We start from the raw sequence: 12,303 nt of genomic DNA, 5'->3' as shown, positions 1-12,303 counted from the left end.
TGATGTACAAGCACCTAACAGTGATTGTAAGCGTAAACTTCACAAAATCTATAAACTTGTTCTTCAAATCTGATTGGTTAATCACAATGTTGTTCCAGGGTCAACAAAGATGTTATCCCAGGAACATGTCTCACTTGGTAAAATCAGGTTCTGCGTAATGCACACCTAGCCATGTATTAGCCCTTATGTGTGAAGAGGGTTATAGTATATAAGTATTAAATGAAGGAGCCACAATAACTGTGGAACACATATATTCTATGTACTGTATCCAAATAGTATATTTACATATATTAGTAAATTATATATATATTTTTACAATTATTATAATATATATTTTTAAACGTAAAGTAAGAATTTTGAACCAAAAACCAAAATGATAAAAGAGGGCAAATAATTTTGGAGGACTCTGTACAGTATTTAAACATGATTGTGTTTATGCTTTTTTTCCAGAAATGCATGTTATTGGGCAAGGGGTAGTTGCATGGACTATCAGTGGACGGACAGAAAGCTCTGAGATTTTTATTATAAAGATCTTGTGTTCTGAAAATGAACGAAAGACTTGCTGGTTTTGAACACATGAGGGTGAGAAATTGATGACTGATTTTTCATTTTTGGGTGAACCAACTGTAAGGGAAATTTAGCTCAAAGGGAATCTTTTAAGATTTAAAAGGGAGTTTGAACAGAATCACTGTTTTACGGCTGATCACTGAGACGGCCAGTGATTCATTGAACGAGCATTTAAACATCAAATCTGCGCTGGATATTAATATCCAAAGCATAGTGAAAACACTATTAATTAGCACAGTAACAAGATCGGCAGTTTAAGACATTAACTTGCAAGCACGAAACACAAGATACTTCTCTTTTCAATATGAATAAGGCTTTATTCGATAAATCTAAGACATAAACTAATCTAACACATAAGCACACACACTCACACATTCAGACAAGTTGTAGGAATAGAGAATATTAGGAAAGAATGAGTTTAAGAGAATGAAAATGTGAAATCCCAAATTTACAATATAATACGAGAAATTGCATAGACATGCAATGTTCATGCAATTGTTCATGTCTATGCAATTTCTCGTATTATATGGTCAATTTGGGATTTCACATTTTCATCAATCACTTAATTAACCCTTGCATTAAGTTCCTCAGTGAGGATAAAATTTCTGTATATTAGGTAAACCAGTTCAGCTCAGTCTGGAGGTATGTTACTTGTGTAACGTTGTGTAGTCATTGAAGTGACGTCTTGGAAAGCCCGTGGTTGGCGTCGGCTGACGATGCGGAGTTGTGGGCTGGTTGAAGTTTCAGATAGGCAATCGGGGTCAGACTCGGAGACACAGCATTACAAAACTTAACTCAGAACACGAAACTCTAAGATGGAAAATAAAATAAATGAGACCATGTGGGGTTTCCTCTCATTGTGGCTAAGCAGCAGCAGGCGTGCAGGCCGAAGCACGGTGGAACAGTGCTCAAAGAACACTAAAAGTGATGACAAAAAGCAAAAGCTAAGAGCTAGCATGATTAAAAGCAAAAGCTAAAAAGCAAAATCTGATGGTGTCCTGTGTATTTAAACTGGCACACACCTCAAATGTTTTCTTGACCAATTAGATATTGGGCCCTATAATCCACCTGGCTCAATGCGACGCAAGGCGCAGTGCAAGTTGTTTTTGTTAGTTTCAATCTGGCGCTGTTCGCATTTTCCCATCCAGCGCCACATCGTTTAATTGGCAAATGTATTTGCGCTAATTTTTGCGCCCATAGAACAAAAAAACACCCATTACTCATTAAGAGAATAGGGACAACCCGTTCAGACCATGTGCCCGGGCATGCCAACCATTTTACCGTCGTTAAAATATTAAAAGTGGATTTGGACACGCCATGAGTGCACCTGCACCGTGCGCTTTACACTTTGCATTTAGATCGTTAAAATAGTGCCCATTGTTTTTGCTCGGGGTGTTGTGATGTTTCTTCAACCCCATTCATAAATCATGTAATCTTATCAATCACGTGGTCCCTATTTTCCCACTCTTGCAGGGTATAATTTTGGACATGATTCATATAACATGGATATGATACATTTGACAAATAAATGATCATGGTCAGAAATGATGATGGTCCAACGATCTTCTCAGCTGCTGTCACTCTTCCGGCAGGACGGTTTGCAGGTGCCATACCACATGGTGATTCAGCTCATCAGAATGCTCTCGATGGTGCCTTTGTAAAAGGTGCACATGATGGGGGCTGGGGCTCTGATATGGTCCATAACTAGCCATTCAAAGCACTTCATGAGAATAGGAGTAAGTACAAGTGGAAGGTAGTCATTAAAGCAAGATGGAGATTGCTTCTTCAGGGCTGGAATGATGATGGTAGCTTTGAAGCATGTGGGGACAATAGCCTGACTTAGTGAGATGTTGAAAAAAGTACTCCATAACGTCTGTATCCCCTGCCACAGGCTCCAAGTGTCTCTGCTTTCGCTGAATTGATTGGCTATCCTCCTGAAGTACTGTCTCTTAGCCTCTCTGATGCCACGGGACAGGTTGGCCCTGGCTGTCCTCAGGCCCTCCTCATCTCCAGCTCTGAAGGCAGCGTTCCAAGCCTTCAGGAGTCTGTAGACCTCCCCTGTCATCCACAGTTTATTGTTGGCCTAGACAGTGATGGTTTTTGTGACTGTTACATCATCAATACTCTTGGTGACGTAGGCAGTGACAGTCTCGGAGTACTCTTGGAGGTCTGTGGTGTTATTGTATGTGGTAGCCTGCTTAAACATATTCCAGCCATAGGTGTCAAAACAGTCTCGAAGAGCCTCTGACAACCCTTCCGGCCACACTTTGGAAGTTATTTGTTTGTGAACTGGTTTCACGCATTACACTGATGTAAACATAAAGCTAACCGCCGTGTGATTTACCTCCCGCAAAGTGAACTCTGACCACTCGATACCATGTCAGCAGACCAAGAAGAATAGTGCAGTCCAGTACACTGTTGCTGAGACATGTTTCCGTGAACACAAAAACACAAGTCTCTTACAGACCACTGAGTTGAGCGTAATAGTCAGATGTAGTCCATTATACTGTCAAAGAGCGTACATTAGCCAGTACGACGGTGGGGATAGTTGGCTTGTGTGGGTTAACCGTTAGCCTAGCTCAGATACCACCCTGATGTCCCCTCTTCTGCTTCCTCTCATACCGCTTGTGGTGCCTCCGCTGTGTGTGAGATGCAGTAATGGGGGTCAGTGATGGTGTAGGCCTCCGGAGCAAAACAAGATCCTGCAGCTTAGTGCGCAGAGTTTAAATATAAAAATGTGGTTAATCGAGCAGAAACTCACGACTGTATGTGCGCTTAAAGACAGGTAGACACGAGGAAGACAAAAACACTGTGACTCAAAAGACAAAAAACACGAAAACACCACTGATGGGAGAGAGAAGCCGCTGCATGTGGACGTGCCGCCATCTTGGTTTCACCTCAAGCACACAACAAGAGTGGCTTATAGACAACTCTGTGAATGTCCTTGAGTGGCCCAGCCACAGCCTGGGCTTGAATCCAAATATTTCTGGAGAAACCTGAAAATGTGCATCTGCTGTCATCCAATAGGCTTGAGTGTTTATTATTTTATTTTTTATATTTTTCTAAGTTCTGACAATTCTGTTTTGCTTAGTCAATATAGTGCATGGAGTATAGATTGATGTGTGGAAAACATATATAATTTTTTAATTAGTTTAACATATGGCAGCAAAATAACAAAATGTGGAAAAAAATTAATGAGTATGAATACTTTCACATGGCACGGTTTATATAAATTTTTATATATGTGTCTGTGTTAAATGTTTTTTTTTTATTCCTTTTTTTGGCAAATATATGATATAAATATATCATATCAAATTATACAAATACTAATTTAGTGTCCATAGGGAAGCAAATTTATTGAGTTTAAAGCAAATGGCAAAGTCAAATACAATATGACTTACTTTGAAACAAGTACTGTAACAAAAACTACGAAGACTGAAAATCATATGGACTGGACATTTCAAGAGCAGGCCTAAAATTTTAATTGCCTATAATGAAGTAAAACATGATTTTGCATCCATTAAAATAACCTGTATACATTTCAAAGCTACTTCACAATGACGACCACATGCATTTGATCTAAACATGTTGTAAACAGACACTGCAGTAGTTTGAAACTCTCCTAAAACGTTGAGCATTGAGCAGTTAAGATTTTGGCATGTGATTTTCTGATTCCTGCAGGTTCATGCAGTATTTTCCATCATGATGTCACAGTTCAGTGTATTAGCAGCAACACATCACGCTGAGGGAAACCCATCCCATTTCATTCAATTCCTGAGCGGCCTGTTTAGGTGAATCAAATGATTCATTTTATGGGGCTTATGCCGTATTCTTACTGTTTGGTTGGTATTCCATACTATATTTTGGCTTTACGCTTGTGAAAGAGTCTCTTCTGGTGTAAGTGTGTTTGGACGAGAGAGGGAATGTGTGCATGTGTGTGAATGTTTGCCTTCAAGGATGAGTGTTTGCTGAGAGATGATCATTAACATCCACAGCTGCTCTGTCCAACAGGGGGCGTGTCTTGCAGACTTGGACCTTTGTGATTGGTTAAAATGCTTGGGTCTCCATCCAAGCTCTCGTTCATTTTGTCACAGATTATATCGACCAGCCTCTCAAACACCTGCTTGACATTAATGTTATCCTTCGCACTGGCTTCGAAAAACTGGAATCCTGCAAAAAGAGGCAGAAAAAATGGAAGAGATACAGAGTCATACAATAAGTGAAATGTGACAAAGATTGTATTCAAATAAAACTGTGTCATTTACTAAATATTATTTTTTACAATTAGAATAAACACATTATTCACATATAATAAATATTCAGCCTATGTGGATCATTAAAAAAATGACCAATAATTATATCTGAATACATTCTGCTAGTAATGATATTATTTTGATAAGTTTGGCCGATATATGGGACATTTATTTTGACAGACAGATAAAGGACATATTCTCCACCTCCATTACTTTTTTTACAGTTATAATAAAAGTAATGCAAATGCTATCATACTTTTTCATATACAGTCAGATATACGCCAAGCAAGCGCTCATTAAAGGGGTCATATGATGCTTTTTTAAAGATAATTATTTTGAGTATTTGGTGTAATAGAATATGTTGACATGCCTTAATGTTCAAAAAACACATTCTTTTTTAAATACTGCACATTATTGTAGGTCCTCTATGCCCTGCCTGTCTCAAACATGTCGTTTTCTACAAAGTCCCTCCTTCTGAAAAGAGCAATTCGCTCTGATTGGCCAACTGACCTATTCATTGTGATTGACTGATTGACCGTGTTGCTGTTCTGTTGTAATCTTGACGATTCTTAAATGCATCTACTTTCGGAAAGGCCAAATAAAGTGCTTTTGCTCTCACCTAGAAACACACAGCAACTTGCTGACATGGCTGCTTCAACACTTAGTGCGGTTACAGAAACCATGGCTTCTTTCATTTCATGAACATTTGGGTAGCATTACGCAAATATTTCAACATACTGGCGTAGACATGTGGGCCATGTTTAAACAAGCCGTTTTAGGAGGGCGTGCCAGAGTCTTAACTTTGATAAAGAATATCTCTTTGGATTTGAGACTTTAGTGTTTGCAACTTTACAGATCTTCTGTAAATGCACCAAGAGCTTGTATCACTCCGAAGAGAAAGGAAAAATTGAAATCGCATCATATGACCCCTTTAACTTCTCAACTGCATGCGCTCTCTTTGAAATAGGAATTGTTGCCACATTTCTTTATAACATCTTTCATTTATCGCGGTCTCGTTTTTATCTGGCAAGTTTGGAGAAAGCCTCACCAAACCTAAACAGCCGGGCATTTGCGATGATGGGAACTTGAACAAACGTGGATGGGGGACATAAATGGAGATGGCTCCAGATCGGCAAAGTAGTATTAGGTTTCCCAACAAGGTCCATCACCCAACAAAAAATGTATTTGCTGAATGCATAAACTGTAAATAATTACCATAAACTTACAGTCTAAATTAAACAGTTTGTAACTATCACTGTTATTACACCTGTACACAAAGCTTTGTATTATGCTTGCTATAGAGACATCACGTGCACTAGCCCTAGAAAGGACCATAAAAGTATTATAAATATGCCACATATGTCTATATAAAAATAATGCAGAATTAAATTTAATAGCCAATAAGATTTTGTTTTTGTTTTTGTCAGGGATTGCAAAAAAGTTGATTTTGGAACCTCCATTTACAGGCTTGTGTGTGTGAATGTTGTTTTTTATTGTCCTGTAACATGCCTAGCTCATTTGCCAGTCTCTCTCCATCCTCTCTGGACACCAGTCTGTCGTCCTCCAGATCACATTTGTTTCCCACAAGAATCACCTGAGCGTTGTCCCACGAGTACGTTTTAATCTGAGTTGCCCTGGAAAAGACACAAAGACACAAACACAAATTCAGTCAGTTTCATGCGCATGAGCGCCCCCTCGAAGGCCATTATGAAATGTGCAGAATTAAAAAAAAAATCTCTCACTGTGGTCATAGCAGGATGTCTGACTGTAGCACTAAAATAAATCAAGTAAACTCACCAGTCTTGCACAGCGTAGAAGGACTCTTGGTTAGTGATGTCATACATTAGCAGGAAGCCCATGGCCCCTCTGTAGTATGCTGTGGTAATAGTGCGGTACCTCTCCTGCCCTGCTGTGTCCTAAAGAACAACATACAAGAAATACAGCCATTAACGTCTCTATTCGCTATTCCTTTAGGTCAATAAATACACACACACACACACACTCAAAATATAACTTATATCTAAAACATTTTTTCTCAAAACACTGTACAGCAGAAACCCAGCTGTTAAAGCGTTCGTTGCTTTTTTTGTTTGTTTGAGTCAACAACATAAGTTATTTTTTAAAATGATTAGTTGCTGTTATTTCTTATCATTCCAGTATATTCCAGTAGAGCAGTGACTTTGAAAAAGTGGGATATTTCACCATTAATTTTAAGCTCAACAAAAAAAGAAACCCTGATATAATAGTGCATCAAAAAAAGTATATAATTATGTAATATACAATTACACACACACACACATACATATGTATATATATTTACAGACTCAAACAGTTTAATGCAAAGAAAATAGCTAGTTAAAAATGTTTTCTACACCGCTTTTCACTTTATTAATTTAGCAAATTGTAATATTTGAATTTATAGATTTTTTTTTATTAATGAAACTTTGTTAAACATGTAAAATGCCATAGAGGACATGCCACATTAATTAGCTAATTGTGCTTTTAATAATGTCGGTTTCAGTGGTCTGTAACAGAAATCGCTTAACTAGTAATCGTTATGAAACCTGATGGCTAAACAAAAAGCTGTGCTTAAAAATCACAGCAATACTGACAATGTTGCATAATGTCATAAGTTCAAGTCAATTGAAAATATAAATATTTGACAATTTGCCTAATTTCTGTTAATATAAAATAAATGTTATGTGTAAATAATAAACTAAGTAAATGCAATGCAAAGAAGCAGAGTCAGATGTTTATAGTTTAACAGCCTCGTTAATGTGGTAACTAGGCAACGTTTGATCAGTTTCAATGATACTGAGAAGCCTTGACTTGATTTAGAATGCTGTGACCTCACTTATGTAGGTAACCATGGTAACCATTGGTTTGGGCAGCTGTTTGAGGCATGTATTGTACTTTAGGGGAAGAGCCGAATTCAGACTAATGGGAGCTTGACAAAAGCCTTGGCCCCTTCTTTCAACAGAGATAAGATGTGCCACCTGCCCTTCACACACACGCATGACGTCTGACTTCACCACAAAGACAGTTCAATCATATCTATAATCATTATGCCTACTCTGAAAGATCTTAAAGCAAGCCTTAGAGTCAGGAAATGTTGATGAAAGTTTTCTTCAACATCCACGACTGTGTCAATAATACAGCAGTTAAATGCACAGAGCTCTGATGACTAATCTAATGTGATATATAATATTTGCTCTTCCTTCATAGCAAAATGACTCAAATGACTTTCGTCGTTGTTTTAAAATCAAGCACTCCTCCTTTAAGTAAACAGGGAAACGTATAAGTGAACACGCACCTACAGTATAAAGTACTTTCCACAAATAAAGTACACTCTGTCGTCCAAAGAGTTTATAGATAGCACTGGATGCATAAATGTTAAGGGAACTAAAGAATATTAGATCAACTATTTTACACCTTACGCTCATTTAATGAGGATATGCACCTTTTGAAATGAACTTATAGATTAAAAGAATGGTGTTATTTAAATTGTAAAAAAAATATATAAAAGAAACAAAATTGAAATCGAATTAACTGTAATTATTAATTAATTAGAAATAATACTTACATTTACTGAACATTTATTAAAAAAAGAAAGAATTCATAAATAATAATAACAATAATATACGCACACATTTGAACATTTTATTATATTTTTCACTTTATTAGTGGAACGTTTAATAATTAACATGTATGGAGACAAACATTACTGGCTTACTTCATACTGCACATTCTCATTGCTATAGCAATATAGTCCATTAAACTGATTATCAACTAAACATCTCCAAGCACTTAGTCAAGGGAAAGGTCTGTGTGTCTTACCACCCTTTAAATACACCACACACACACACACACACACACACACACACACACACACACAAACGCATCATTTGGGACTGTGCCATCATTGGTGCATCAGCCTATAAGACTTGACATGATGCTGTTTTACATGCAACTAATGGCTAATGGCTAATGATAAAACTGGAGAAATATATATATATATATATATATATATATATAAAAAAAACTCAAGAAAGCTGAATATCATAGAGACGACTTGATTGTGAACTATATTGATTGGGCCATCAAACAACACCCTAACAATACATTACAATGTGCCAATACATCACTGTCCTGGCTGGTACCAAACAAACCTAGGTATGCATGTAAAAAGCTTAATTATATTAGCTCTATTCTAGTCAGTCTCAGACCACTGCAATCAGAGCGAGTTGTTCTATGGTGGGTTATCAACACACAAGTACATTCTGGGAAAACAAAACTCAACACCTCTGAGGCACTCACCCACTTCCTTTCATCAACAGAAAGTACTGTTTATTCCTCTGGCAAGGAAAGCTGTGGCAGCAAACTGAAACTAAAATGACACTGTCAGATTTTACAGAATGTAACTGTATATTTAACTCTTGGCAGGACTGGGCCGTTGATATTCTGACCCACTTCCCGTCTTGGTATTGATTTAATTAGTGAGTCAGAGCAGGCAGATGCATGGCTTGTCTGGATGGTCAAAAAGCACATCCAATTTGATTTTACGGCTTTTATTTTCTAAATAGTTGCCTCAAAATGGATTGTGCACTGTGTGTGTGTGTGCTCGCTTCACAAATAATGCATCAAACGATGGGGCCATCTGCTTTGGGTCATTCTAGAAGTTTTGTAACATTAAACTTCATTGCTGAAACACACACTTCACCTAGATTATCTTGATCAAGGTATCAGTAAGTCATGCTGACATATGATAAGCATATCCTCTTTTCACCACATCTGGCTTAAGAATTGTAACAGAGTAAAGTCATGAAATTATTCTGAAATAACTGCAATGACACCCAATGCATTACAACAATGGGAACCAAAGTGTTGCACCAAATGTCTCACAGAGTACTGCCAGAATTAAAAACCCTATTTGTTTTCTCCATAGGAAAACAACATATAAACTTTTTTAAGATAGACCTACAGTATTTTGGAGAGAAAAAAATAAAATCCTTCTCACCTCTGATTTATTATCATTATAGTTTTGGTGTTGCACACTATTCCCCACAAAGCACCAATGCAATTAATCTAGACCTTGAATGAACTGATATTTTTAGAATTACTACTCACCATCCTCATTTTAACCCTTGAATAACTCCAGTGACCCATCTTTCAAACTCACCCATATTTGCAGTTTGACTCGTTTCTCATTGCGGTACACTGTTTTGACTTTAAAGTCGATGCCGACCGTGCTGACAAACGCTGAAGTGAAAGAGTTGTCAGCGTAACGGAACAGAAAACTAGTTTTTCCCACACTGCTGTTGCCAATGATGAGCAGCTTGAACATGTAGTCGAAATTCTGATCGGCTACATCCTTCTGCACCTGCGGCTGCTGACGGGTATCACTGGCCGACGCCATCTACAGGGAATGAAACACAGACAAGTTATATAGTCACCATTTAGAATGAACGTAAATGATAAAGTTTGTCAAACAGAAGAAAAACACCTTCATCTGTCAGGCTCTGAGGCTCTGCTGTTGATACTCTACTATGTAGTTAAAGTATTCTTCCAGCACTGTCATCTATCTGTCGTTCTTTGTACATCAGACATGCTGAAGTGAGGATCTTTCCTTGATTAAGAGCCATTACAGCTGAGATCAGCTCAGCACAATTGATTCTGGACATATAAACAGTACTTAAAGTGGGAAACACATAATGCGAATACCTTAAAGAAGAGTTCACAAAAGAAACATATTTTAGTATTATATACTGACTAATATTAATATTTTGAATTAGCATTTATTTTAATTGTTTGTTTTTATTTCTTTATCTATATTCATTTCAGTTTGTGTTTAATATTTTTATTTCAAGTTTAACCGCAATTTTTTTAAGGTTAAGGTTTTGAGGTTAAGTTTCTGATTGTTTATTTCAGATTAATTTAAATTAATAAAAATTGTGGCCCTGGACAACAAAACATGATTTATACATCATCTGAAAGCTGAATAAACAAGCATCCATTGATGAATGGTTTATTGGGATCTGACAATATTTGGCCAAGAAACAACTATATGAAAATCTGGAATCTGAGGGAGCAAAAAAATCTAAATATTGATCAAATCACCTTTAATGTTGTTTTATGCTGACAGACTTAATGGAAGCTCTTAATGGAAAAGAGCAGCATTAAGACTCTTCGAAAAGTCTTCATTTCAGAAAAATGAAAGAAGCCCTCCAATAACATGTGACTTTTTAAACTAAACAAGTATTATAACATCCTGCTCAAACATATGAGAAAGAGGTGATCACATCTACACCTGCAAGCACCTGAAGAGGGAGTTACCAGGATGTGACACACCTTACACATTTGAATGAACTCAATGCGACTGTGCCACAGTGACTGAACTCTAAATCAAATGATAAGGAATATATTTCGCACAGACAAAGATAAAGATCTGATCTGATGCTTGTCGACACAAACAGCAGAACACACCCTGAAATCTACAGATTTTTGAAACACAATATCAACTCACATCTGCAAGTCAATCACACAGAACATTTTCATTTGAACATGCCAACAGCATTTTAGAATTAAAGGGGAAATGAAACGGCTCTATTCGCGCTTCCATATGGACATCTGTCTTGGACAATCGTTGCATATATTTCTTCTGTACGCAAATAAAGAAAAATACATGTCCTTCGGGCACAAACATAATATGGTGACTATGACTAACCTTATCCCGCTTTTCTTAGAGGTGGTTATTTTATTCTGTAAAGTTGATGTTGCGCTTTCCCGCAGTTGTTGTCAGACATCCAGTCCTCGCACATCCAGTTTCACTTTTCCCGCAAAACACACTGGAAAGAGTCCACAGTCCTTATCGGTTTAAAAGCCGACCATTCCCTTCCCTAAAGAGGGGCGTTGCAAACCAGACGCTTGATGACTGCAGATCTGGCTGTCGACCAGGATGTATTTGTGCTGACGACTTCACTGCGACTGCTGTTTCCAGATCAGCCAGCGGCCCTGGCGAGCGTCCAGCCTGCGCTTACAGAGCAACCAACCAACAGGTCCCCGGTCAGCCACACAGCTGCAGTCTCTTCTGCCATTTACATACGGGACATTCTGTCTAACGGGAACCTTAAGCGCTTTTAAATTATATATATCTTAAAAAAAAAAAAAAAAAAACTAACGTCAACAGTTTTACAGTTTAATTACATAATTAAGCGTAACTTTTTTGGCCAATGTCATTAAATACACCATGTCTTTTTATAAGAATATTTTAAATGATAAATTATGTCATAAACAACTGACGGTTATTTAGCCTACCAGTTAATAAGCCATTTACTTAATAAATAATTGATATAGCCTATAATATATTTAATTATAATAATAAAAACTTGTAACCAACAGTTTTACAGTTTAATTGCATAAACTTTTTGGCAAATGTACACCATGCCTTTATATCAGAATTTAAAACTGGCATTTACTATATAAA

General features: G+C 37.2%; 1 protein-coding gene across 1 annotated transcript; it reads right to left on the bottom strand.

Moving 5' to 3' along the window:
* Positions 1-4,485: 4,485 nt before the first annotated feature.
* LOC113044754 (GTP-binding protein Rab-3D-like) lies at positions 4,486-11,750 on the bottom strand. Its single transcript, XM_026204929.1, has 5 exons — positions 11,545-11,750; positions 10,000-10,236; positions 6,618-6,736; positions 6,330-6,454; positions 4,486-4,737 (listed from the first exon to the last, which is right to left on the bottom strand). The coding sequence occupies exons 2-5, from the start codon at positions 10,234-10,236 to the stop codon at positions 4,550-4,552; spliced, it is 669 nt and encodes a 222-aa protein (XP_026060714.1). The 5' UTR covers positions 11,545-11,750; the 3' UTR covers positions 4,486-4,549.
* Positions 11,751-12,303: the final 553 nt, after the last annotated feature.

This window comes from Carassius auratus, chromosome 26, assembly GCF_003368295.1.
Source record: "Carassius auratus strain Wakin chromosome 26, ASM336829v1, whole genome shotgun sequence".
NCBI lineage: Eukaryota > Metazoa > Chordata > Actinopteri > Cypriniformes > Cyprinidae > Carassius > Carassius auratus.
Note: the sequence above shows the minus strand (reverse complement) of the source record. Positions and strands in the feature narration are given on the sequence as shown.

What these genes read in the sequence shown, in the direction of transcription:
- LOC113044754 (XM_026204929.1), bottom strand. Translation starts at nt 10,236, where the DNA reads ATGGCGTCGGCCAGTGATACCCGTCAGCAGCCGCAGGTGCAGAAGGAT. An exon ending in GAGTCAAACTGCAAATATGG is followed by an intron (nt 6,737 to 9,999) that starts GTGAGTTTGAAA and finishes GTTGTTCTTTAG; the next exon opens with GACACAGCAGGGCAGGAGAG. An exon ending in GAGACTGGCAAATGAGCTAG is followed by an intron (nt 4,738 to 6,329) that starts GCATGTTACAGG and finishes CTCTTTTTGCAG; the next exon opens with GATTCCAGTTTTTCGAAGCC.